Genomic DNA, 25,994 nt, shown 5'->3' with positions numbered 1-25,994 from the left:
CTCCTATGTCGGCCGCTCGACTCAACAGAAGGGGACGTTAAAGCACCGCGTACGCGATTGCATATATCGTCGCCGCTGTCGACACTCTCACCACCCGCATCTGCGATTGCATAGACTCGCCGTCCCGTCCCGCCCTAGTGCGGCCATTCCTGGAGACTGACGACCCCCCTCTTTGATCAAACGCTTCCACAGGGCGACCAAACTCTGATCGCGCCACCCCGTGCTCCAACTCCACAATGTCGTCGAAGCATCACGTCTGTTATGTCGAGGACGCAGAGGAGGATTCTGGCAGCTCTCACGTTGAGGGTATTGAGTCAACCCGTCGCTATGCCGTCTCGGAGGCTCCTGTCAGCTCCTCCTACAAGGAGCGTCCCAACACTGGCAAATCCCGCGGTGACAAGCGGTACTCCAACCGGAGATCCGACTCGTCGCCTAGCGATGGTTTAACCGACTCGGAGGATTACCCTCGCCGAGAGGAACGCTCACGCCGAAACCCTGATCGTGAGGACCGCAACAAGGAACAACGTCGCAAGGAGCGGAAGCAGAAGGAAGCAGCCGTGCAACAGCAACGAAAAGTCCGCGCCGATGCCAAACCAGCCAAGGAACGCGAGCCCAAGCCTGCCAGGAAGCAACGTCCCACATCTCTTACTCAGTCCCGGACTGAGCCTGTCGTTCAGCAATACCGCCGAGGCCATGTCGAAGATCCTTCGTGTTACGGCATCCAGCAGCCTGCCGTCACAGGCCGCCCCCGCGCCCAGACTCGTCCCAACAGCTACTACCCTGGCCAAGCCGGCACTCCTCCGATTGCCCACGCCAGCTGGCATCATGCTCAGCACTCTCAGCCGTCCTTCCCTACAGGCTCTTTCCCACCACCGCCTGTCTATCCCGGAGCTCCGTCTCCTTCTGTAGTCGGCGTGCCACCCTCGCCTGGTTCTCAGCATGGCGGCCCTGGGTTCTTCGACATGCCTTCGCAGGCTGCAAGTGCACACCTCAGGGGTCGCTTTGAGCGACCTGCTTCATCCATTGGTTTCCGGCAGCCACCACCACCGTCTGCCTTTGGATATCCTCAGGATGAGCCCGAAGAGGAGGCCGACCCTCGCCTCATGAGACGTGCCTCTCGATCCAAGAAGCATCAGCAACAGCAAAACGAGGAGGACCGCAGGGCTATGCCGCCCCCTGCTGCCATCCCGCGGCCCAAGTCCGCATTGCCGCCAACCACTCCGTTCCGACCACCTCCTCAGCAAATGTTGTCTCGGCCGAAGCCCCGAACTCCCTCCCGGCCTCCGACTACCACTCGTAGCCGTGTTGGGTTTGCTGATCAGCGAGGTTTCGATGACGAGGATCTTGCAAGCAACGCCGATCTGTTTCAAGACATGTCTCCTGAGCCCAACTACAACCATCGCAGCCAAGCCTTGACCCGTACTCGACGTCCCTCTGTCGCCTACGAGCAGCCTGGTGTCGACATCATGCCTGCTCGGCGTCGCAGAGAGTCTTTCTATGGACCCGGTCCTGACCGTGCCCTGGGCGGTGGAGGCGTGAGTCTTGAGGAGGACAAGTACATGGACGCCTTGCGGTACCAGGACGACATCAACGGTGGCCCAGCTATGCCTCTGACTGCCGAGACCCTACGCAAGGCTAGCAACCCTCGCCTTACTGGTGGTAGTAGCCGTTCGACACGGAGCAGGAGCAGTGATAGCCGTGACGAGAGCGAGTACAAGCGAAGCAACACGACTGGCCTCACTCGGTCTTCATCCAGCGACACCGACAACCTCACCATCAAAGTCTCAGGCTCAGCCGTCGTACGAGTGCCGGGTGCCGAGATCCAGTGCGCTGACGGAGGCGAGATCACCTTTACCAGCCGAAGTGGCGGTTCTCGTGTCGGTAGTGACCGGGCTAGCACCATCTACCAGATCGAGGACGTCAGGGCCCGGCCGGAACAGAAGGCTCTCCCTTACAGGGCTCGCGCTCCCAGTCAGTCAGACTCGCACCGCAACTACGTCCCGAGCCATGCTCCCTACGACCCGACATTTGCCCACGACGACTACATTTACTGATGATTATTTGTGCTTATGAGAGATGATACGGTTGATGATATCAGCGTGCACTGTTTTGGATTTTGTTTTTGATCTATTTCTATTTTTCTCATCTCTATTTTTCCTTGTGCCTGGACTGTCACAGCAATCGGCAGTGTCCGCCTTTAATCTTGGCCGTCTCTGCGATGGGCCTCTGGCGGACATGGTGTGCTGTGCAGCGCCTCGGTTTCTCATTTGAGCATGGAATTCTTTATTGAGCCTGTATCCCTATGGTTTTGTTTGTGGGTTGAAGCCCACTCATTGGCCTCATGGCAGGAAAAGTTGATACCCAAAAGCGGTGATGGTGGAAGGACATGGAAGGTCGGCACGTTTCTAGGCCTCGTCCTCCTCCGCCTCAGTTCGCATATACCAACAGCGCTTATTGAAGGCCGTCCTGTCTTGGAAATCACGTACACTCAAAGGGGTGTCCAAGTTTGGTTCGTGTATTGAAGGATACAAGGATGTCCTATCCATGGGGACGGAAGATTGTCAATTGGCTGGAGCTTTACCGACACGTTTATTTGGCGGAAGGTTTGAGGCTACCTAGTTCATCAAGATGGTCCCCTGTCCCCTGGATTGGACTGGGGTGAGTTTGGAAGTTTGCAGGCTCGCCGGGTTATTTCTTTGGTTTATTGCAACCGGACTTGCATGCATCCCTGGGGGAAGCTATGTGAGCCATGGTATCGGGTGCGGCTATTGTATCGCATTGTTGAGCATGGCGCAAGAGGAGGAAGTTGACTTGGCTGGACCGCTTATTCCATCCGCGTCACCAGAACGATAGATTGTACGGGCAAAGGAGGTTCGCGCCTTCATCTGCTGCCCTGCAGAGAATAATCATTTGTTACGACTGGCATGACCTACGTTTCGCTTCTCTCTTCTGTTGTTCGAATCACGTGGGAATCTGACTTGTTGAGGAGGTGAACGACGGCGTCTGCCCAGACCAGTTCCCCTTCCTACGTTTGGTTCTCGGTTTGGGGTACAAAGGTTACGGATTACGGATAAGGGACTAAAAGGAGGCATGGGGTTGGGTAAAGGACATTAGCATTAGTTTGCATGGACAGGATGGAGGCGACTGGAAAGGAATGTGATTTTCTCAAGCGTGGGTGGCCGTCATGGATTCACGGGGTTAGGAATGTTTGATGTTAGCATGAAAGTTATATGTTTCGTTACTCCTTGTCTCAGATACACAAGTCTTACGCACTTGACACACTAGCGATCTGATAATTGTTGTTGATCAATGCACTCTTCTTACAATGCATGAGAGTGATTAGGTTATAGCATTGATCTGCTGGGTCACCTTCTATCGACAGGTCTGTAAGACAGTTACCGATATATCGCTCCCAGCTCCATGGTTCAGACTACATGCCGCCATGATGGCGATACTGACAGGTCTCTTGGGGCATTGCATCAGGGGCTGGGCGGGACAGGGGAAGTCTCATGTTCCTGAAGCATGAACAGGGCCAACACTAAACAATGGGGCAAGATTGGGCACATTGATGAATGTCCAGCCGGACAACATGAGGCTTGTCTCGTGAGTGACACATGTTTCGCTGCCGATACAACATCTTTGATCCATGGGTTGGGCCGGAGTCTCGTCTCGGGTCTCCGGGGAGGGGAGCTTCGGCAGGAGTGCGGGCATCGAAAAAGGGGTGGCTTCAGTAAAACCTATCTTTGGCAGGTGGTGTGGGCCCATTCCGGGCTGAAGTGGGGCGTAGAAGTCGTGGACTGCATTGATTGGACTGGATTGCTCGGGGAGGAGCGCAGTTCGTGGTTGCCGGGTCAGTGAGCGGATTATTTACTTCGACGTCATTTTCTAAAGCTCGAGATGACTGATCTAGAGACATTTCGACGACCACAGAACGGATGTAAGAGAAGAACCAATATTGAAACCTTTCTTTTCGTGTGTCGGGCCATTTATTCTGATTGTAAAGCTTAACCTGTGCATTTTTCGAAGTTTTTCAAGACTGTTGAGGTGAGTTAAACGTTGACTCGCCAGCCACCTCTTTGGGCACACCCCAGCCACGGGCTTTTCGGGCCTCGTTTCTGGGTTAACCAAGCACAAGCTCTCGCACCTTGACTTGCGCGTCACTCTTTCTTTTCACTCCATTTCTTTCCAGAACCACACTCTCATCCAAAACACGACACGACACACAACGACAGCCACTATCGACTCAACAATTCCGTTCGGGTCAAGCATTACGACAGCTGTACCTGGGCATACTGCATCACTTTTGAGCTCGGCTGGGGCTCCAGCGACCTTAAGCCCAGCCCGAACACACATTTGTCTCCGACCGAGACCTTCACATTCCATCAGCAACAATCATCATGGCGCCCGCTCCCATCCGCATCCGCGCGGCTGAGGCCATATCCACCGTCTCGGGCCACCTCCTCGAGGCTTCGAAGGTGCTTCTCGCCCGCGACGACAACAAGGATGACGACAAGAACGATAGACACAAGCCCACAGTTGACCCAGAATCGGGCTCTTTCGACCCTCACGACATCAGCAACGCCGGTTTCTTCTTTCTCTTTGCACTAATCGGTGTCGCCTTCGTTGCTGGTGGTATCTGGTTCTTCTTCTGGGCCAAGAACGGCGGCTTCCACTTCAGGGAAACAGACTGGGATGACTACAAGTCCACTGTTCTTCGCCGAACCGGTCCCAACGGCACAATCCTCTCCAACGCAACACGACCGACAAACCTGGGTGGCGGCAGTGTGTACAAGGACGTGGCAGATGACGACCGCCACAATGATCACAATGATGATGGTCAGACTGTCATTACTGAGGCCACTGGACTGAGCGGCATCACGGCGGGAGCAAGCGACATTTATTCGCGTGAGAAGCGACGCCGCAAGCAGGAGAAGCGAGACCGCGAGCGCGTCAAGAAGGGCAAGAAGCCCAAGCATCGCTTCGTTGGCGAGGACGGTGTCGAGGATGAGGATGCTGAGCGCTCCGCCAAGAAGGAACTTCGAAACTACCGACACGAGAAGGCTGCTCGCGTGGGCGGCCTGAACAAGGAGAGCGAAGGTTCACAGTGGGATGGATCTACGAACCCTACCGAATCCAACGTCTCTACAACTCTTCTCTCTGACCGCCAGACGACACCTACAACTACACCTACGAAGCCCAGCGGTGGTATCCGCAAAGTCTACTCTGTCGCTGACCGCCGTGCCGACCGTGAGCAGGAGCGCATGCGGGCTGAGGCCCGACGTCTCCGTGAGGCCGGCCGAGCTGCGCGCCGAGACTACAACTACCAGCGAGCCGAGAGCTACACCCGCGCCGAGAGTCAGGCTACCGAGAGCCTGTTGGATGGATCGCAGGTGACCCGGACGACTGGTGACTCGGCTAGCGACCTCGGCACCAAGAGCTACCACCACCCCATGCCTGAGCTCCGGGAGCTAGAGAGGGAAAGGGCCAGGGAGGAGCGCCGTGCCCGCAGGGCGGAGCGTGGATACCGACGCAGCCGACAGGAGGAGGTTGACTAAGTGAAGGGAGTTTAAAGAAGGTTAATTTTGGCTTTTTTTTTTTTTTTTTTTGCGCACGACGAGGAAGCATCATGTTGTGTATGATTGTAAGAAATGGGTCACGGACGGCTTGCTTTACGGATACAGAGGTCATCATCATTCATGTCTTGAGATTGTTAGCATATGAGATAGGCAATGCAGTAAATGAATAAAGGCGTTAGGCATTAGTCGTGTTTGCAAGTGAACTTGATCCAGTGATATATAGAGTATCGTGTTTATGTCTTGTTGAGAAGTGGTGATGTCGACAACTCACCCGGACCCTCGGCCGCATGTAGTTGCTTGTAGAGATGACTTATTTTAGCAAGACTCGGACCCAACAAACCCCTTCAATATCATGTCTGGCTCCAATAAATTCATTGTGTTACGGGTTTCTCTCCCTGCGGCCAACATGCAGGACGCATCAATCCCATCCCTGACACGACTGCGGTCCCTTGTTGCTCCGACAAAGTCCTCACGTCTCACCTGTTTACTTTGAAGATTACGGCTTTGTCTCAGCGGGCTCTAATTGAGATGTGCAACAAAACCCCATCATCATGCAAAGTGAAGCGCGTATCGCCAGAAGAAGCTGAAAATAGTTATGCGGCGCTAGCTGCAAAAGATGAAACCTGGGGCGCCTCAGCTGGAGCGCGTAGCCGCCGGGCCGAGAGGGACGACATCCAGTTGTTTATTTGTTTGCGGTGGTGTGTAAGGGGATGGATGATGTTGCAGGATGCAGAGCGAGTTTAATATTGCAAGGGGGAAGTATTGTAAAGGGGGAGGCAATATTGGAGGCTTTTGTTGGTGTTGGTGGTTGATGTCGTGAATGACGACGTCACGGGTTTTTGTTCCATGTCACGCCCTGCCTCATCCAGGCTTTTTTGAATTGCCCTTCCCCTTCCAGGACCCCGTCTCTCAATCGAAGGAAGGGGTCGCTTGGCCAATCCTTGACCGAGCGGTCCCCGTCCAGCCACTTGATCGTCCTGCTCAGCCTTGGGGGCGATCCGGACATTTCGGGCGCACGTAGAAGAATACCTAGATCCCCACATGAAGCGTTAAGATTTATGCACCTGAATGCAGGCTGACGCTAACATGATGCGAGTACCACCCGCCCGCTTCCCGCCGGTTCCGTCAGAACCCCTCCAGAGGGACTGCGGGTCCATTTTCGCCGGAAGCCCACCTCACCAAGAAAGCCACTGGACGCATCCGCTATCCACTGGAAGCGTCCCCCCGTCGGGTTCCACTGACAGGAACCGTCACCCACTGGAATCGTCACCACCGGCGTCAGCATCAGCAAGGGCCCGGTCAGCGGCCGGGACGAACGAGTTTTGCTGACAGGCACAACAACAGGCACAACAAAGGTTTATTTTATCTCTTACAACTTGGTCTACGTATTTGTCTTTATCAATCAAACCCTTCTACTTCTTCTCTCTTCCGTCCAACTAACCATCAGTGTCGTGTGCCCAGGCCCCTGCCTGTTCCAAGGACTTTCCTATCTGTGAGGTGTGGCGACATCGCGTGGGCCAAGGCCCGAGCCTCCTCCTCCTCCTCCTCCTCGTCCGGGCTGCTTCTGCTTCTCCTCCACATCCAGATCCCACCAACCAACCACCAACCACCCTCTCCCATCGCCTCTCGTCATTTCTCCTCCTTCCCTTCCCTTCTCACCTTTTCGCACTTTGTTTTCCGCCTCGACCATCATTTTACTCTCCTTTTCGGCGCTCCCTCCTTTTCCTCCTGCGTTCTCGTTGCGACTAGCGACTCCCTCCCTCGCCGCGCGATTGATTCTTGGATGCACCATTCGCGGCGGTGACGCCGTCCGCCAAGAGTCGTGACTTGATTGTTCTCCCGTATCCGACCGGCCGACCGATTGTCCCGACGAATACGATACGACTCGAAGCAAACGCACGCAATTCCTCGTCCTTTCAAAAACCAAAAAACCAACCTAGAGAAAGAGAGACCTCTTTTCCTTCGACGGAAGCCCATCATGGGGTTATCTTCCTCCCCCTCGTCAGCCTTTACAGGCGTCGTCATCGGCCTCGTATCCTCGTTTGGCTCCATCGTCCTTATCGCCCTTGTCATCTTCATATTCTGGGTTTCGGGCTGCGCAAGCACTGGTCGTATCATACTCGATCGCCTCGGTCGACCCGGCGAGTATGATGATGAGCAAGCATTCGCGCGTGACGAGGCTGAGGCCCTCGAGGTCATGGATGACATGGCCCGTCAGGAATATCTACGAGCAAAGGGTAGGTCGCTGGGTTCTCTGGCCTCTCTGGGGCCTTGCACATCCCCTCAAACACTATTTCTTACTGACGCGTGTCCGCCGCACCAGCCTGGGTCACTGCCAACACTCCAGAGTCTGCGCAGACAGACATCTCGTTATCGCAATATCTCGCCATCCAGGAAAAGGGCGTCTCCGCATGGGAGTTTGAACCCGAGCTCGAGATCGCCAACTGCTTTGTCGAGGCCCGTACCGAGATTGAGTTTTTTGATTCGGAATGCACCGTCATGAGCAATCTCCCCGTCCCCAAGCAAAACGACGTCTACTACTGGGAGGCCAAGATATACGAGAAGCCCGAGACCACCCTCCTCAGCATCGGCATGGCCACCAAGCCTTATCCTCTCTTCCGGTTACCTGGTAAGTGCCTGTCATACCTCTTGTCCTCCTCTTGCCGCCGTCATCTGCTTACTCTCGTTCCCAGGATACCACAAGTACTCGGTTGGGTACCAGTCCACCGGAACCCGTCGCTACAACCAGCCCTTTGGCGCAACTCCCTACGGCCCCCAGCTGGTGCAGGGCGACGTCGTCGGTGTAGGCTACCGTCCTCGAACAGGTGCTATTTTCTTCACTCGCAACGGCAAGAAGCTCGAAGAGGTGGTTCATGGTCTCAAGTCGCAGAACTTCTTTCCCGCTATTGGCGCCAACGGTCCTGCTATGATCCACGTCAACTTTGGTCAAGCCGGTTTCGTCTTTATCGAGGCCAATGTCAAGAAATGGGGTCTGGCTCCCGCAACCGGTAGCCTCGCGCCGCCGCCGCCGTATGGATCTGAGCAGGGTAGTATTCTGTTGGAAACGGGCACCGACAGCGGCACCACATATCCTCAAGGTCGACAACATAGTCACTCGGTCACAGCATGCTCCTATAATACACGCCCTCCGACCAGCAACCTGAACCCCCAGCACGGGAGAACACGAAGTGGCAACTTCCGTGTTCTGCCCCCGACGAGCCCCGGACCAGGCAGGAGTTCAACCGATATCTCACTGGCGCACTTTGTACCCAACGAAGAGAACGGCGAAGGCAGCAATGCCGGACCTCAGCACGAGACCCACGATCACAACCCTCTCCATCTACATCTTGAAGACGCAACGAACCCCCCACCCGAATATCAGAGCCCCGACCACTCCGGCAGTGAAGATGGTCGCCGATACAGCACAGATAGCGAGAACACTCCTTTGATCCGAGTTATGAACCGAAGCAGGGGCAACTCTGCTGCTACTGTGATTCCCCCACGACAACATGCCAACGACCGAAATCCGCCGGTTCCGAGCTACAGCGATGCCGTACGACAAGGTGCTGGCCGTGACAGAAGCGATAGTGCGCGGTTACCCCAGCGAGATCGACCGTCATCCAACAGGCCTCGAAGCAGTACGTCAGCTTGAGCGCGAGGGTGACGCTGGTGATCCCGATGCGACTGGATATCGCCGGCTACGACGACAGCCGTGGCGACGTTGAAGACGAAACGATGATGCCCGGGAAGAGATTGGCATCAACGACCATGACACCGGAGTTGACAGGAACAAATCACCATACACGATCCATTTCAATCCTTTTTTTGCAGAGGCGCCTAGGAGTTTTTAGCATCGGTGAACACACGGCATGGGACTCTCCCATGGCCGTTCAAACGCCCTTTTTCTTGTTTTTGTTATTTGTTAGACGGAGGAAAACTGGTCCCGTCTTGGGAAGCTCGGCTGGATACGAACAAACACTTATTTGGGCCTGGACGGGAATAGTGATACCAACAACCACAACAACAACCTGACGGACTTGTGCGCTCATTTTTTCTTGTCATGGTTTCTGCATTTTTTTTGCGCCGCCCTCTTGTCTCTTTTCCCCTCGGTTTCTACTATAAGACCGCTCCAAGGGGTGGCTAGGTGTCTGGGTGAGGAGTTGTTATGCTGCTGGCTCTGGTGGTGGTGTTGGTTCTGACGCCTTGGATGCTGTGCGTGTGTGTACCAACAGAGAGAAAGAGGTGGAGTTGACGGGGTCTGAATTAGCCACGGCTTGAATACAAACTCACCTATCTTACCGCACTTTCTCTGCTTGTTTTATTGTGATGAAGACAGGGACGACGAGGTTGGTGAAAAGTCCATGAAAGGGATTGCCTTGTTCAAAGTTCCTCACGGTATCTTCCCTGGGCATCACCGAACCCGCAACATTACCGCTATGCCTTCGCCCGAAGACGGGACGATAGGACATGCCGGTAACCCAATAGCTTCCCCCTTGTCAGGCCCTTAGATGATTCCACACAAGATGAAGCCTTTTCGTCCCAAGTCAGAGAGCATGCAAATCCCAATCATCTCATACAACCGGTCAGCCAAGTCTGAGCCACTGCATCTCTACGTGTCTGATGCAACCGTCTGCCTAATGGAGGCGTGACCAGTGTGCTCACTTTTAAAGTTTAAGGTACGATCATGACCCCTCCCCAGCTCAGGCACAAGGCAGTGAGTGAGTGTCAAGAGGGCGTCACTAAGACTCAACCCCACCTCCAACCGTCTTTTATTCACACATGTCATTCAGGGTCACTTCATAAGGAACAATATTGTGGCGCGCAATCAGTCGATCGTCAATTAATCTCCCGGCAGATCGTCCTCGAACCGCCATCAGACTTCCAAGTCCTCCTCAGCAGTTCAAAATTCCAGGCGCTGGAAGAAAAAAAAAACAATGCAACAACAGTCTATCCTTATCCTCGCGCGATATCCCTCGCGTATATCATCCTCCTCGTTCCAAAGCGTACATATATCCCATGGCATCTTTCGTAGAGCCAGTTGGTCCCAACATCCGAAATCAGATAAAATCATTGCAAAAAACATCAAAAACATGCTTCTGTCCCGTAGTATCCCTTCGCTGCCATCAACTCTGCGAAGAGTCGAATCCGGCGCGGCAAAACAATCCAAAAACAAAATCCAAAAACAAAAACAAATCAAGCAATATCAATAAACACAAAACATTATCAAGTGCGCCGAACAAATGCTTTCCCATATCAAATCAAAACAAAAAAACTCCCATCAACACCAAGCTTTTTGAGCGCGTTTAAAAACACAAACAACAGTCGCTATGCATTTTGGATACGGTGCTTCCGTCACCGTTGGCGGAGTCCGTAAGGAGTGAATTCTATAACCGATGAAGTCGTCATTAAGTCGTCAGGAAGGAGTGTCTATCGGGTATCATTGGTGGTGGTGTTCAAGGAGTGTCGTTTCTTTGCTGGGTATCGTAAGGACCGTGAAAATACGTAGTGTACAGCACATAATAGTGCGAGTTTCGTTCGTGGTAGGGAGCGTAATCTAATCTTGTGTCTCAAGGAGCGTCGTAAGGATCCTAAGGCCGGGAGGCCCGGCCCAGATCCAGTTGGTTGTGGTTGTGGTAGCGAGCGTCGAAGGAATGTGGTATACATGGCGTCTGCGTCGATTTCGAAAAGCAGCGAGCGGGATCAAACATAAAGTCAAAACAAAATCGACGGCAAATTGGTTGAAGCGATTGGAGAGCGAATCAGAGGGCGAGCCGAGAAACATCAAGTCGCTCGGCGTCGGGCGTTGTCTTCGTAGCTGTGCATCAGGGGGGCCTGCACAAGGGGCGACGGCGGGTGCGGAGCCGAAGACATCGAGGAGGTGTGGCGGTGTCGGGGGAGCGGCGTGCTCGAGGTGACAGGAGACTCGGGGAGTGGAAGCATGCCGAACTGCTCCGAGCTGAGGTACGGAGACGGAGCGCTCGTCAGCGAGGCCATGTAGGGAGATGGGTCCTCTGGAGGCGGGTATGTTGGTGTGGTGGTGTTCATCCTGGGTGGAAACGGTCAATCCCCTATTCTTATTCGCGCAAAAGACCCGGTGGCCGCCTCGAGGAGCCTAAATCCACACGGTCTGGACAGGAGTGACGAACCCGACGCCATAGTTGTGAGGAGAATCGTGCATCGTGGGAGGCCCGCCTTGCAGGGCGTTCATGTCCCAGGTGCTGTATTCCTCGGTATCGCTGTACGCAACGGAACCCTCAAAGGTGGACGAAGCTGGACTGTAGGCTCCCGTGTACGCCGGAGACGGAACATTGAGGTACTGCTGCGCTGGGTACGGCGACGAGAGAACCAGAGGGCTCACCGACGAAGGTGGTGGTCCAGACGCATTGAGCATCGGCATCTCCTCAGTGCTGTAGCTGAAGGCAGGGTTCCCATACAGGTACGACTCGTTGCTCGGCATCTCCTCGTGAACAGTGAAGTTGGGAGGGTTGAACTGCGGGAATGACGGAGTCCTCTCCGGGTGCAGCCAGCCCATTCGCGATCGGAACTCACTGATAGTGTCAATGGGGAACTCCATGAGCGTGAGAGGCGTCTGGAGCTCGCCCCTGGCACCAGAGACGTTGATGGACATGAGACGCCGAGCAATTTCCTCAACGGGAGAGATGGACAGACTGCCAAAGTAGGCAGCACCAATCTCAGGGAAGAGTCGCTCCATGAGGAGGGCCACAGTGTACAGATGAGCAATGACGACCAGCGAGTTGGGAGAGCCATGGTAGTTCTGCAGGTAGTTCACGGGCATCCAGAAGAGCCAGGTTCGCAGCGGCCGGAGTCTCTCAAACTGCTGAGCAATCGAGAGCGTGGGGCTGATCTTGCGAGAACCACGGAGGAAGCCAATGAGATGCTGGATCTGAGTGGTGTCCTCCTTGTGGTGCTTGAGATGAGCCTCCACCTTCTGAACCTGCTCGAGCGTGCGCTGGAAAGCCTCAAGATCCTCGGGTCGCGGTTGGCTGGGACGGTGGTCCTGTCCAGGGGAGGGCGGAGCCGTGGGAAAGGTGCTGCTCTCGGCGATGAAGTCTCCAAACTGGGATTCGTGTTTCCAAGCGTCCATTGCGTCGATCACCTGCAAGCAAGTCAGAACTGTTTCGGGTTATTTCGAGGCTTGGTTACTCACCGAGGAGGTGCCCTGCATCAGCTGTGTCCAGCTGCGCCTAATCATCGTGTGAGCCGCCGTCACAAACTGCAGAATCTACAATACTTACCAGTCGGTGGCTTGCCAGGAGAGCACCAGAGACGCAGCCAGGATGGCGTCGGACGTCTCTCGAGAAAAGGAGCCAATGGCCTCCTGCAGACCCTTGAGAGCAATGCCTCGATGTTCATAAGCCAGGCTGCCGACCAGAGGGCAGTCGGTGAGGAAAGCAATATGCATGGCGGAAAAGGCGAGCAGAGCGTGCATCACGTAGGGGGTTGTGGCGCCGATTCGGAGGAGACTATACCAATATTAGCATCCGTCAACGCATGATCCAGATCTGTGCGACCTACGTTGGGATGTGGCGAGTCCAGAGGGTGAAGTTATTCGCATCGATGGTGGCCAGCTGGTAGTACAAGGTGGCGACATGGTAAATCAATCGGAGGTCTTCGAGCGAATAGAGATGGGGCATGGGAGCCGGATACAGACCAAGGCTCGGGAGCGGGAAGATTCCCGTCCTCTGCCACTCGGCGATGGCGGCTTCGATCTGGGGCGTCCACATGAGGTCGGGCTTGTCGGGAGTGGTAGATCGCTCAGCATCGGGAACCTGCACATCGTTGTACGGGCATCGGATCTTGTGCTTGGTGCAGTTGCGACTACGGTATGGTCAGCAAGGGACGCTGCATCGAGATGCCGTTTTGGAACCAACTCACCATTGAGGGAAGTTCTCGTCACAGCGGATGTGTCGGCGTTTGCTGCAAAGAAGCCGTTAGGGTGAAACTGTGCAGAACCATATTTCCACTTCAATGAAGCTTACCAGGTGTCACAGCCCTTGCGGGACTTGGTGTGGCTACGGCGAGGAGGACCACCACCGGGACCAGCCATTGTGAAAGTGATGAAGGTGAAAGTGTAGCGAAAGACCTGTCGAGGTTGTAAGAAACAACACAGTCACTCAAGATGGGAGTCAAGAGACGTACGCGGTGTCCACAAAGGCAAGCCTGTGGACGGGTAGCGAGCGTTGGAGAGACAAGGGCGCAATTGGCGATCTACCCAGTCAAGTTGCTTCTGGAAACCGACTTGAGGCAATCAAGTCAAGGGTATTCCGGAGAAGAGATCTGCGAAGATCGACACACTCAGGGAAGAATGGACAGCAGTTCGAGAGCTGGTGGACTTGACGAGCTAGGCTCAGGTGCAAGTCGAGGAACCAAGCTGATACGGAAGCAATTCCAAGTTTCTAGCGTGACTGGAATGCTCGAGGAGCTCTACGAAGCTGCGGCGATCTCGGCTAGATGAGCTGGATAGGGAATCTCAAAAAACTCGGTATCGTAGTCTGTCAGGTTGCCCGTGTCCAAGTCTTCCTTCTTGTCCGTGATTGGTGGTAGCGATCGAATGGTTGGTGGCTTTGTTTGATTTTCTTTCCTTTTCAAGACAGCTTGATGCGGATTCAGGGAAGCGAGTGTAGATATGCAGAGACAAAGATATCAACTACACGCGGGGCCGAGGGCGAGGGCGAGCCGGGGGTGATGAGGGCTGCAGATTTTGGAGAGCTCGTATTACTTAGAGACGAGACGGCAATCCGTTTGGCAGGTCAAGTTCGGGGCCGGGGTGTGCGTTTTAGCGTGGTTCTTGTCCTTATCTGTCGATTGGTCTTTGCACAGAGCGATTGTTCCTTTGTTAACGATCCACAGCGGGAAGCGACTGAATACCCCGAGATATTGGGGAAAAGGTATCGTTGGTTGAAAAGAAGAAGGGGTCGTTGAAAACCCAAAGCACCAGTAAAAAAAGCGAGTGACAGGAGTCGACGAGGACTTCCTAAGAGAGTTGGGGGAGGTGAGGAGGGAGGAAAGCGAACGTGTTGTTGGTTTGGAGAGACGTTGATGATGGTTGATGGAGTTGACCAAAAAGGAATCGAAGAGGGGATCCGGGAAGGAGCTGGGGAGGGAGGCTTTGTTAAATACAAGCAGGCACCGGGGAGGAGCGGCCGGGGGAGGAGCAACCGGGGGGTAAGAGTGGGAGTGTGAGGATGTGGATGTGGATGCGGTGCCGGGGAGTGGGAAGGAACCTTGGGAGGAAGGCTGTGTAAGGTCAGGCAGGTACGTTTTCTGTGTGCCAGAGTAAGAGGGTGCCATGTGCGTGCTTGGGGGGGGCAGAGAAGTGTGTGAGCAGGTGCCAGAAAAGACCCAAAAAGAGATACCCGACGGCACACCCACCAGCAGAAGCAGCACCACCACCACAAAACAGCGTCAATCACTCCAAAGCAGAGCGTGAGAATGAGCCCAGGGAGTGTCAAGACCAGAGGCTGGCATGGCAGGCGAGCTCGGGCTAGCTAGGGCCAAGGTCACTTGTGGATTGTGGAGTGCGGGCTCCGGGACTACGGCAGCGGCAGCAATGGATGGATCCCCCATGAATCGAACACTGACCCATGGCCCATGGCCGTGAACCCCGAGCGAGCAGAACAGAGCACGTCTGGGCTGTACTGCATCATTGTTCCGCGTTGGGCCACAGAAGGAGAACAAGCACGCTAGGATGGGGGGGCGTGCCCGGTGCCACAGGTGCAACAGGGGGGGCGCTCTGTAGCCTCATCAGAAAGGGCCGTTGTCTCCAAAAGGTCCCTTGGCTGGGCATCTGTCATAGTCGTCGACCATCCCCGTCCCCATCCATCCTCCACCCATGCGTGCGGGTTTGCTGGGAATGGGGACGGACGGTATGGGTGTGTCGGTTCATCACAGACCATAACCTTAGTAACAGCCCAGGGCAGGACAGGATGGGGGAGGGAGGGGGTGCGTGAGGAGGATTCTAGTTCTGGTCTGGCAGTAGCTCAGCCAAGCTAAGCGGGCATGTTAATGTCGTCGGGGAACGGATCAGTTTGGAGATGGATGCTACTGCTTGCTACTGTACGGCTCCCGCAAGCCAAGGCAAGGTAAGGCAAGGTAGGACGGGTCCATACCTGAGGATAGCATCGATCCATACCGTGCCCTCTGCTGTGTGCTATTTTGGGGAGCAGAGGATTGGGGATGAGCTATTGGGCAGCCGGGCTGGCTTGCTGGCTGGCTTGTGCTCTGCTGGCTCGTTGTCTGGTTCTACAGGACCACCGAGACGGTAATGCTTGGACTGGACATGGACGGACGGCATGATGAGGGCCGGATGTGGGCTGTCCTCCGCTTCTTCTGTCCACCGCCGCTCCAGCCGGTGGGTGGTGGTGGCGGGAAGGAAAACCAGCCCAGCCCTGGCTCAGAGGGGAGGGGGACAAGGCAAATGCAAATACAGAAGACTACAGTGGGAGACAGTGGCGGGCGGGCACCCTCCAGAGCCTGTTTAGAGCCATCTCCAGTGGGCTGGGTTGGGGCGACAGGACGGGAGGGTCAGCGGACAGGCCGGCATCTGCAGCAAACAGCAGACTGACTGACCAGAGGCGAGTGAGGGCCATGACCATGAGACGCGGGAGCAGAAGCAAAAAAGCGGCGGCCGAGGTAACCTCTAGGTGGAGGGCATGACGCACATGGCTAGGGCCAAGGGGGATGGATCCAAATGTCATGGTGAATGATAGTGCCCGTTTCTGTTCTGTGACCGCCGGGGGGACCAGAGTCGCAGAAGCTGAGAGTTGAAGAGAAAGCATTGGTAAAAACTGCGAGCGAGTGAAGCGAATGGAAGCCAAGCCAAGCCCACGACAAGACGGGCAGGCAGTCAGCGAACAGGTTCAGTTGGTAGGTGCGTCCACTGCCATCGGTCGGACAGACTCCCCCCAGGCAAAGCAGAGCAAAGCAAAGCAGAGCTGCTGCTGCTGCTGCGAGCGGGTGGGTGACAAAAACCCTACGTAACTGAGTAAAAATAACTTTTCGAGTCCGTGCTCGTTCTTCCATCCTAGGGTCGTCAGGTCGTTGTCGTCAAAAGCCGCCCGCTCCTTTTGCTCCAACGCCGTCCGTCGAGGCCTTAGTAAGGCAGGCTGGCTGGTCGGGTTCACGGCTCACTGTGGTATTCCGACCCTTCTATTTGTCCGTCGGCCGCGGGGGCCGGCCATTTCTGGCAAATGATTGGGCTGTGGTTCGCCGAATGGCCAAGAGGGCGCTGTTGGCGGGCTCTGACGGCGGCGGTGGAGGGACGGTGGGCGGTGGGGATGCGTCACGGACGGACAAACCGGGGCCGGTAGTTGAGCTTGAGGCCATGGAGGCCAGACCCTGACCCTTGAGGTCTCTCCAGGCCAGCCTCATCATCCAATGCCTCAGGCGGTCCATGGCTAAGGCTGGGGTTCACTGCACCGCATCGCATCGCATAGCGTCCAATCCCTCCAAGCGCCATCTCATAGTGGCGGGATCGCTCCAGAAGCGGTGCAGAAGAGAGATGTGAGGCTTGATTTGAGATGGAGATATGGAGAAGGCGCATCTAAAAAAGGCACTGCCCTAACTGCAGCTGGTAAAGTCGTGGACGAGAGACGCTGGAACGTTACCTACGGCCCACCGTCATGGCCGCACGAATGCTTCTAGTTCAGGGCCCTTCTTTGCTTTGGTTCGCTTTCCCAGCGCTTTGGTCTGCGTTGCTTTGCGTCGCCTTGCCTTGCCTCGCAGCTGAGACATGGAACAAATGGCCACTCAGACGACCCAGAGGGCAAATGGCCTCAAGTTTGCACCCGCCGTGCCGTGCAGCGCATTGATCATTATTAGCAGCATCATGACATCCATCCATTCCATCCTTCCATCGCTGACGGCCATACTCGACTCGACTTCTACATCCTGGCCCCAAGGTAGCAGTAGCAGTAGCTGTACAGCAGCATCAAAGAAGGCTATGCTCGTTCCCTTCTCAGGCCTGTCTATCTGTCTCATCCATCCTTCTGGGAGCGTCATCATTCCTCATCGCTCATCACCCTTTCCTTTGTCACACCCTCTCCACTCTCCCATCAGCACTTCTCTGTCCAACCCTACCAAGACGGCTGGGCTGTCTGTGACGTTGGCCTCGACGTGCCTGAACGGGACAACCTCGGGTGCGCTAAGCAGTACTGTACAGTAGATCGTTCGCCCGCTTCAGCCGGCCCTTGCCCTGGTCAATTCTGTGAGGGCTTCCATCTGAATGTAATGTCTTCGACACACCCAACCTTCCTGGTCCTGGTGCGGTGCCACGGCCGACCGGGTCCCCGGGCCTTTGGCGGCCGAGGTGTGTGCCCCGAGGCTCCAGCTAACACCTCGTAGGGCAGAAGACAGAGAAAGGAGCGGAGCATGGAGCGCAATGAGGGTCGTTGGTCGAGAAAGTATGCTCTCCACCATCATGGTGAGGCTATCTCCAACCGCGACATCGGCCATGACATAACAGCGCTCTTTTCTTTTTGGCGGTATCTCTCATCCCTGCGTGTGCCATGCCTGCAGTCTGCACGCAACTTGACTGGGCGACGAGGTTGGTCACTGGCATTTTCAGCACGGATGATCGGGGACAGCTGCAAATCATCTGATGCTAGGACGGGTTTTGCTCCCCATGATCATGATTCCCCCAACCTCGACGGGCCTATTCCTATTCCCTCCTCGCTTGGTCTCCCTCCGTCTCCTCTTGCCCCTTCGGACTCGGGTTCCCGAGCATGGGAATTGATACTACCGTGGTGTCCGTGCTAACGGCCCAGATCCAACCACCAACCTTGAGGGTTTTCGCATTCGGGGTCAGTCGGTCGGGGGGAATGGTAATATTATGTCTGCCATACCTCGGCCTCTTCCTCATTTGCTCGCCTTTTTTGCCCAGCACCCTTGCTCTGGACATGACATGGAGGTGACAGTTATGCCCGTTTATGGCAAGCGAATTGAGCTGTCACAGGATGCCGCAGTGTCCCAGAGTTGAATAGCGCAACAAAGGTGTCGAAATCGAACGTTCCGTACGAATCACGTTGAGCGCGCCGTTGCATCTTACAGATACTGACCGGTGATCTGCAATCTGCACAAAAATAGGTAGCCGACCTCCCTCTGCACCCTGCAAACCCGCCAGAGCAGACTGCCCAACTCCCTTGGGAAAAGGGCCAAGTGCCAAGCAGCATGACATGCACCTGTCCAGCTGTCCTCGGCATTAAGTGGGCGAGGGTCGGTGGGAAATCTGAGGTCGGCACGGAGCCCTCGGCGGGTGAGGCATGAGACATAAAAAAACAACGGCCGGGGGCAAACGGAACATGATGGAGAAACGCGGGCTGACGACCCGTCCGAATGGAGCGGAAACAAGGTTGGAGACAAGTGCTTGGCATTCCAAGGCCCCTGGGTGTTCCTCGTCAACCGAATCCTTTGAACCTTGTATGAGATTCGACATGCTTCAGATTGATTAGGCCCAAGGCTTCTCAGAAAACTACTAGAACTGGTATGGAAGGCAGCCAATGACAGCTGTGTCAAGGCTGAGCATCCATGCCTAGGATGAACAAAGATGCTTTGCTAGTCTATTACAACTGACCCAGGCTCGAAGAGCACTTGTTCATCCCACTCGGCATGTAATTAGAATCACCGTGTCATTGACAGCCGCCTCAACAGAGTTTTCATCGGCTCTGGAATACTGCCCGAGCAACCGATCTCAGCACACACAAAGGCCGTGTACCCCGAGTCACTTGCGCCTAGAAGATGTCCTGCAGGTTCCCGGCTTGGAGCCAGCTACGACTGATTCCGCTGGCGGGTTGCACAGCCTGGGTTGGGCTGTTGGCCGTGGCGGCCGATGCCCTATCGGGGACCGGATGTGGTGCGGGCGCCTCACCGGCGCGGTTCAATTCAGGCACGCGATTAATTACCAAGCCCCGTTACTCAATGGGGCAAGGACTCGCCGGGGCATTGGCAAATTGATCGGACTTGTTCGAATCAATATCCTTTTCCAGGGTCATTTCGTTAATCAGCAAGACACGAGCAATCTCATCACATTTAGCCTTTGGCAGGATCTAGCACGGAAGCACGGTGCCATGAGGCGATCTCCGGCAGTTTCGGTATCCCAGACGATCTTCTTTTTGATGTGCTGTCACAGCCTTCTCTTTAGGTTTGAGGCTGTCAACGATGTTACAGAGGACGCGCATGATAGCACACGCCCATGCCCATGCAAGGTCTCCCCGGTGAAGGAAAGTGCAAGTTTCTTCCAAAAAAGCAATTCCCGCTGATTTCTTCCAAAACATTGACCAAAAACAATGAGGCTGGGCAAGGAACAGGGAGTGTCAACGCTTGTCAGTCATGAAGCATCTTATCACTTACAAACTGGGACAAAAATAGACTAGGCAGGTTACCTAGTCCACCTCAACGTTGATGGGATGGGGGAAGGCAGGGCCTGCCCTGGGCTCCGTCAACGGATGGAGCATGCAGATGGAGAGCTCCTGCCCTGCCTTGGGTACAGGCACATTCTCTCTCATGCGAAAGGAAGCAACGCCCTGCCAAGGTGCCTTCCGACTTTGCATCTCCTCAGACCCAATCCCATCGACGGCTGCCATGTGATGTTCAGTGCATCCCATGCATTGAGCCAACCAGCTCCTTCACTCCCTCAACGATGGCCTCGTCGACTCATCATCATCATCACCACCATCGCCATCACTTCTGATGGAATCTGAGTCCACGTCGCCGCCACTTACACCGCTCTCCCCGATCCCCTCAGTACAGCAGCCCAACAAGACGCCTATCGCCTCGGCACCAATGCGCAGTACTCCAATCAGGCCAAGCGTAGGATGCAGAAGGCAGTCTCACACAGAAACTCAATGATCAGCAGGTTCCTGGCACCGGCCTGTGAGCCACGAGCACATTTTGTCCTGTGCAACCTCGACCGTCCCGAAGTCGCACACGCCCGGCAATCAGGTCCCAATCATCCATGTCCATCTCCATGCTCCATTCTTGGCCCGTCCCATTCCCCCATTGCGGTCACTTTCCGTCAAGGGATGGGGCCATTCAGAAAATCGGCGGCTCGGAAGAGTCCAGCTCGCAGATGTAACCGGCTTTTTCCAGTGTCATTTCCGTGCGCCAGCAGTCCAAAAGTCGCCGGGTCAGTGGTGTCTCCTCCCTGTCCGTCATAGAATCGGGTTCTATTAGTCGTGGTCAACGGGGGACAAACCTCAATGAGGACAACCCAAGGTCAGCCAAGAGAAGCTATGGACGCCGCCATCCGTCACCCTGGCCACCGTCGAGTTGCCCTTCTTGAACCTCCAACTGATTCATGTCGTGGTCTAGATGCCCTCCGGCCCCCATAACTCGCCCCTAGCTCTCCCGAGCCCAGCCTTCCGGCCCGTGGGTGGAGCGAACCGCTCCAGGTGCCGAGCTTGAGCAGACGTTCTGCTGCAAAGACCAGACGAAGAATGGACTAAGCCCAGCTTAATCTCTTCACGGACCACAACTTCAGAGCGAACCATGACCTCACACTCCGCGGCCGCCCTCAGATGGGACGGTTTCATCACATGGACAGCTCTTTTCTTCTTTGGGTCCTGGTTCTCCGCCCTAGGTCCCACAGCTGAAACCAGCCCTCAAGTTGGCCGATGACTAACAAGCGGTCATCAAACTCGTTTGCCGCTCCATGAATCCATCTCGGCCGACATATCGTCGACTGCCACCTGCCATTGGCTACGCAAGGGCCCAAGACCGAAAAATCGAAGACTCGACGTTGAGAAAATATGGCCATTCTCTGAGATCGCCCCAGATTTTAGGCCTAGTCCTGCCGCTATGAGGTCATATGCCAAGAGGCTACGAATATTCGCACTCGCCATTCTCTGAGTGTTCTTCCATCCTATACTACGTACGCCGGCCTTGCCGATAGCGCCCTCAGACATGCCCTTGCCTCGAGTGGATCATGTCTGAAAAGTATCTGAGACAAACGGATGTCAAGACTTGCCATGTCTCAAAGGGGACAGGCCAATCCGCGGCAAGGTGTTTTGGACGCGGCCGATGGAATATTCTCTCGTCTCTTTGCGCCTGCCACCGGAGATGTTGAGGCGGCATTAAGCCAATGCTGCTGTCCAAAGGTTGTCTGGAGGCAACAGGGACCCCTGCCCCTGGATCAGATCTGATTCACAGGCCTCTGACGCTTCTGTTTGGCTGAAACCGCAAACCTCGTGTCCCAAAATGGGATTCTCCCTGCCAACCCTGACCCATGTCGAACTAGAGATAGGGCATTTCGCCAATTGCCCATCAGAACCTGGGCCATAATTCGTTCGTGCCATGACCATGACACTAGGATCCCAGGCGCCCACGTTGCACCAACGGCTCAACTTCACCACCATTCTTAGACAGGACGCTCCCATTTATGGAACTTCTTGTTCACATCGTGGGATCAAGAGGTTTCATCCCTGCATTCGCTTACTCCCTTGTCATCCAGGTGCTCAATACGAAAGCTTGCAACAACTCGGGCATGCTCGTTTCCGCTCAGCTCAACAAATGCTCACGATACCTTCACACGCTCGACCTGGCTAGGGAGGCTGGTCGCTTGCTGGTTGAGGTGGGGACGCTAGGGCCTGACTCGAGCAAGAAGCATTCCAAATTACACAAAGTTGATAGTGCTCTCTGCGTTATCAACGTTGTGGCCGGCCTCCTGGTCTATTCGGTTCAGATTTACGGTGGTCCAGGCATAAGGACAGATCAAATCGTGTTGGATCTCTCTCCTATGCTGCTGAGGCTGGCAACGACGTGCAGGCTGCGGCTAGGGCATGGCTCTTTGCCGCAATCAGCACTAGCGCGTTACTATTCTTAAAGGTTCGCCATGAGTTCATCTTCTAGCCGTCAGCCAGAAGCAGCGGGCATGGGGAATTGGCCATGACCTCTTCCAATCGACTCGACCCATGAGGGACCCTAGACATTCCAGTCTGAGCTCCCCCACGAGAAACAGACAGCGGAAGCGGTGAGGTTGGGTCGGCTAAGGGCTCTGGCGTGCCTGGGAAGCTGAAATTGTGCATCGCACCACCTGTCTCAGAAGACGCTAATGAAGCACGTCCCGTGTAGCTGGGAGGGACAGGGAGATCGAGATGCAGACAGACCGATGATCGCTTCGGGGACCCGCGCCGGGCTGGTTGCTCCAACAATCACAGCGACGTGACTATCATGGGATGTGGACGGTCCCTGGTCGTGGTCCATCACCCCACCGCACGCCCAATCTACTTTGGGGGTATCAAGCAGCGAGCGCCTTTCCTTTCTGCCAGTCCAAACCCAGAGGCCGGTTAAAGAGCACCTTGAAGCACGCTCTATCTCATCGGCCCATCCCATCCCATGCAAGCTCGTGCTGCGGGAATGCTCGACTCGGCTCAACATTACCACGCCGTTGGACCTCCAGCGTGGTTACGATTCGCCTGAAGCGGACGGGGAGGTCGGGATAAGACGATAGGCCCGCATGGATCCGCAGGTCTGCCGAGAGGGTGAGGGTCTCGAGCTTGATCAGCATTTTCAAAATTGCGCACGACAAAAAGTCCCTACACCACCCCGCCTCTGATGCCCCCCTGGGATGAGAAGGAAGAAGATGCGTGAAGCTACTTACCCTTGCATAGAGGGAAAAGAAGAATTCAACGGTCGGTGGTTAGGTCTTGTACAGACACGGCAACTCAGCGCATGAACCCACGGTGACGAAATGCCTGCGCGAGACCTCAGATGCCGGGTCTCTTGGCCTTGCTCTGATTCGCCCTGGCTCGGCCACGAGGGTCGGCCCCGCGAGGCATTTTATTTATAGAACTTCCTGTTTTGGACATCTTCTTTTCCCAACACGCCAGAATGCCATGCCATATCCTCTAGCGTTCGGAGCCGAGGCATGGAGAAGTGTTGATCATGACCATGGATTTTCTGTCAAAAACCTCCCTCTTGTTGCATGCCAACCCAACCCGCCGAAGCGAGGGGGGTTGGGATGGATCGGGGATTGTGTCAAGAGGCAATTATTGCAACAAGAGATTTTCAGGGCGACCCCCTTCACACCCACTCTCATCTCCATGAGTCTTTTAGACATGCAGAGATTGGCGACTTGGCCGAAACCTGACGGAGCAACGCAGCGCAACTCGCAAGCCGCACCGCTTTGTTGGTCTGGCTGCGTATGCAGACCCATGGCATCTGTGTTTCTTTTTCTTTGTCGCTCACCTTCACCGTCGCAGAGCTATGAGCTCGGGCGCAGCAGGAATGCGTCTGTAGCGTCCGCTAACCCGTCAGCGAGAATGAGACATTAGTGCATCCAAGGAGAGGCCTTTCTTGATGGTCAAACCGCAACGGGTGCGTTAGACCGCCTGGAAAAAGGTCATCGGCCAAGTTGGAGGCGGTGCTCTTGGGGTGTGTAACACATCATGTTGTCACAGTTCAGAAAAAATCTCCGGATGGCATGGAGTTGGGCGCCCAGTCAGTCGGTCAGTCAGTGCAGCGCCCTCAAAGCTGAGTGCTCCAGAGCCAGTCGGGTCCGCGCAGCGATCACAGATATGATCACCATCTCAGCTGTACTGTAACTGTCTAGGGAGGGCATGTCATGTGGTCTTCCTTGTTGATCGGCATCGCTTGTCGGGCAGTTTGTTGCTCCCGTCTCGCGTCATCGCTTATTGACTCTAGCTGAGCTGAACTCAGAGGACAAGCAAACATGGACGACTGACGTTACGAGTACGGATGGCATCGAGCGAGAATTCATCATAGCTAATCTGAGGGCATACCTCGCAGACTCAGGCACCAAACTGCAGTTCGCCGATCTTGCCTCTACTGTACCATTCATCATGTTTCGCAAGCGTGGAGAAATTAATTTGGGCATCGACGTGGGCGGACCGTATCAGATCTGCGGCGGTGTCCCTCACTTGGGGCCAAATGGGTGTTCCCAAGGAGAGGCCGACTTGCGCACCAATCGATTTGCAGAAGAGAACTAGGCGGTGCTGATCGAGTCAACACCGGGTTCATGAAGCCATCGAGAGTGCATTTCGGAGATGTTGAGTTGGCCGTCGACTCGTGCAGGCTAACGAGGCCCGTCATGAGTGCAGCTCGCGAATCATGAGCCATGAGCATGACGATGAGTCTGGTCAGCCAGTGAGATGACCAGCAGGCAATGAATGACATAGTTGCATTTGTTTGTTCTATTAACAGCTTTTTCAGGGTCCTCACGACGACGAACTCCTCGAGCAAGGGTCTCTTAATGGCTTACAGTAACGTATCATTCCCAGATCTGAGTGCTGACTCGTCTGGCTGAAGCCACCCAAGAGGAGCCACGGATGCGGGCCGACGACAACTGCATGGCATGGCACGCGACGGTGGCGCCTGACCAAACTCAACCAAGCGTGCAGCGCAGTGTGGTGCAAAGAGAGTTGCTCCAGGATTTTCGAAGACTTGTTTGATCAACCTCTGACACCGAAGACTGTCCCAGGGTGGCGGGTCAGGTCAGATCAAGACAAATGGCCAGTTGAGCACCAATTCTATCTAGCACCAACTGGACCACGCGTCAGAGTACAAACCCCAAGGCCTAACCGTAGCGGGCGAATGATGGCGAGAGGCTTGGCCCTGGCAGGCGGACAGTCCGCCGGAGCAACGAACGGGCCATCTTCACAGGGACTTTTTACTGTCTGTCTGTCTCTGCCACTGTCACTGTCACTGTCCCCAGCCGCGCCAGCCCCGTAAGGTTCGCCTGAGAGTCCACCCGTTACGGACCAGCCACTGAGGTTGAGGGCGATGTTCTGGACCGGGCGATTACTCGCAGGGCGTCGGCGCCCTGCCGACAGGGCCAAGGGACAGGGGGGCAAGGGGCATGGAGCCAGGATGGGGAAGATGGAGCCCGCGGTGTGCCAAGCAGCGTCCAGCAGGCAGGGTGGCTATGCTATTAATGGTGACATGAACAGGGGCCATGCATCACCGCCAAGACAGCCGTACATTGAAGTCCCCGGCCTCCGACGACCACCGACGTACCTAGTGCCAAAGCTTAAACGGCACAGCAGCAATGCTCCGTCTGCTGGCTACTGTTTTGTGTGCTGTGCTGTGCTGTGCTGTGCTGAGCGGCGCTGCTTGCTGGGCTGATGGTTCATGCGCCTGGGCTTGAGCCTGGACTGGGACTGTCAGCGATGAATGAAGCCATTAAAGATGGCTTGGGAGTCAGCTCTTGTCGGGCCGAACCGGCTATTTTCCGCCCATTCTGTGCTGGCTGCTTGACTATGACGTCGGCGGAAGAAGGGTGTCCATTTCAACGGTTCTGTCGATGAACGAGATGCCATGTCGATGAACGAAGCGGCATGTCTGCACACTACGGCGTTATACCTACCACCACTCCGTCAGCCTCATGTGGACCACGTGCAGGGCTAGAGACCGGCAAGCCCGTCGTCATGCAACTATCTTCTCCGA

At 55.3% G+C, this 25,994-nt stretch overlaps 4 protein-coding genes across 4 annotated transcripts; 3 read left to right on the top strand and 1 right to left on the bottom strand.

The window, feature by feature from the left end:
* Nucleotides 1-236: 236 nt before the first annotated feature.
* Nucleotides 237-2,054, top strand: MRS44_014674 (uncharacterized protein; the record flags this gene model as incomplete). The annotated part of the gene is made up of 1 exon (XM_046284651.2): nucleotides 237-2,054. The coding sequence occupies one exon, from the start codon at nucleotides 237-239 to the stop codon at nucleotides 2,052-2,054; it is 1,818 nt and encodes a 605-aa protein (XP_046127765.1).
* Nucleotides 2,055-4,397: 2,343 nt separating this feature from the next.
* On the top strand, nucleotides 4,398-5,555 carry MRS44_014673 (uncharacterized protein; the record flags this gene model as incomplete). The annotated part of the gene is made up of 1 exon (XM_046284650.2): nucleotides 4,398-5,555. The coding sequence occupies one exon, from the start codon at nucleotides 4,398-4,400 to the stop codon at nucleotides 5,553-5,555; it is 1,158 nt and encodes a 385-aa protein (XP_046127764.1).
* A 1,999-nt stretch (nucleotides 5,556-7,554) lies between these two features.
* MRS44_014672 (uncharacterized protein) lies at nucleotides 7,555-9,228 on the top strand (the record flags this gene model as incomplete). The annotated part of the gene is made up of 3 exons (XM_065618507.1): nucleotides 7,555-7,813; nucleotides 7,924-8,205; nucleotides 8,270-9,228. The coding sequence occupies 3 exons, from the start codon at nucleotides 7,555-7,557 to the stop codon at nucleotides 9,226-9,228; spliced, it is 1,500 nt and encodes a 499-aa protein (XP_065474579.1).
* Nucleotides 9,229-11,130: 1,902 nt separating this feature from the next.
* MRS44_014671 (uncharacterized protein) lies at nucleotides 11,131-13,644 on the bottom strand (the record flags this gene model as incomplete). The annotated part of the gene is made up of 7 exons (XM_065618506.1): nucleotides 11,131-11,644; nucleotides 11,699-12,693; nucleotides 12,745-12,781; nucleotides 12,833-13,060; nucleotides 13,113-13,415; nucleotides 13,473-13,514; nucleotides 13,577-13,644. 7 exons carry the CDS (start codon nucleotides 13,642-13,644, stop codon nucleotides 11,131-11,133), a joined length of 2,187 nt encoding a protein of 728 aa, XP_065474578.1.
* Nucleotides 13,645-25,994: the final 12,350 nt, after the last annotated feature.

Source organism: Fusarium solani (genome assembly GCF_023522795.1).
Source record: "Fusarium solani strain SB1 chromosome Unknown bctg00000010, whole genome shotgun sequence".
NCBI lineage: Eukaryota > Fungi > Ascomycota > Sordariomycetes > Hypocreales > Nectriaceae > Fusarium > Fusarium solani.
The sequence above is the reverse complement of the archived record's forward strand: the minus strand, read 5'-3'. Positions and strand labels throughout refer to the sequence as shown.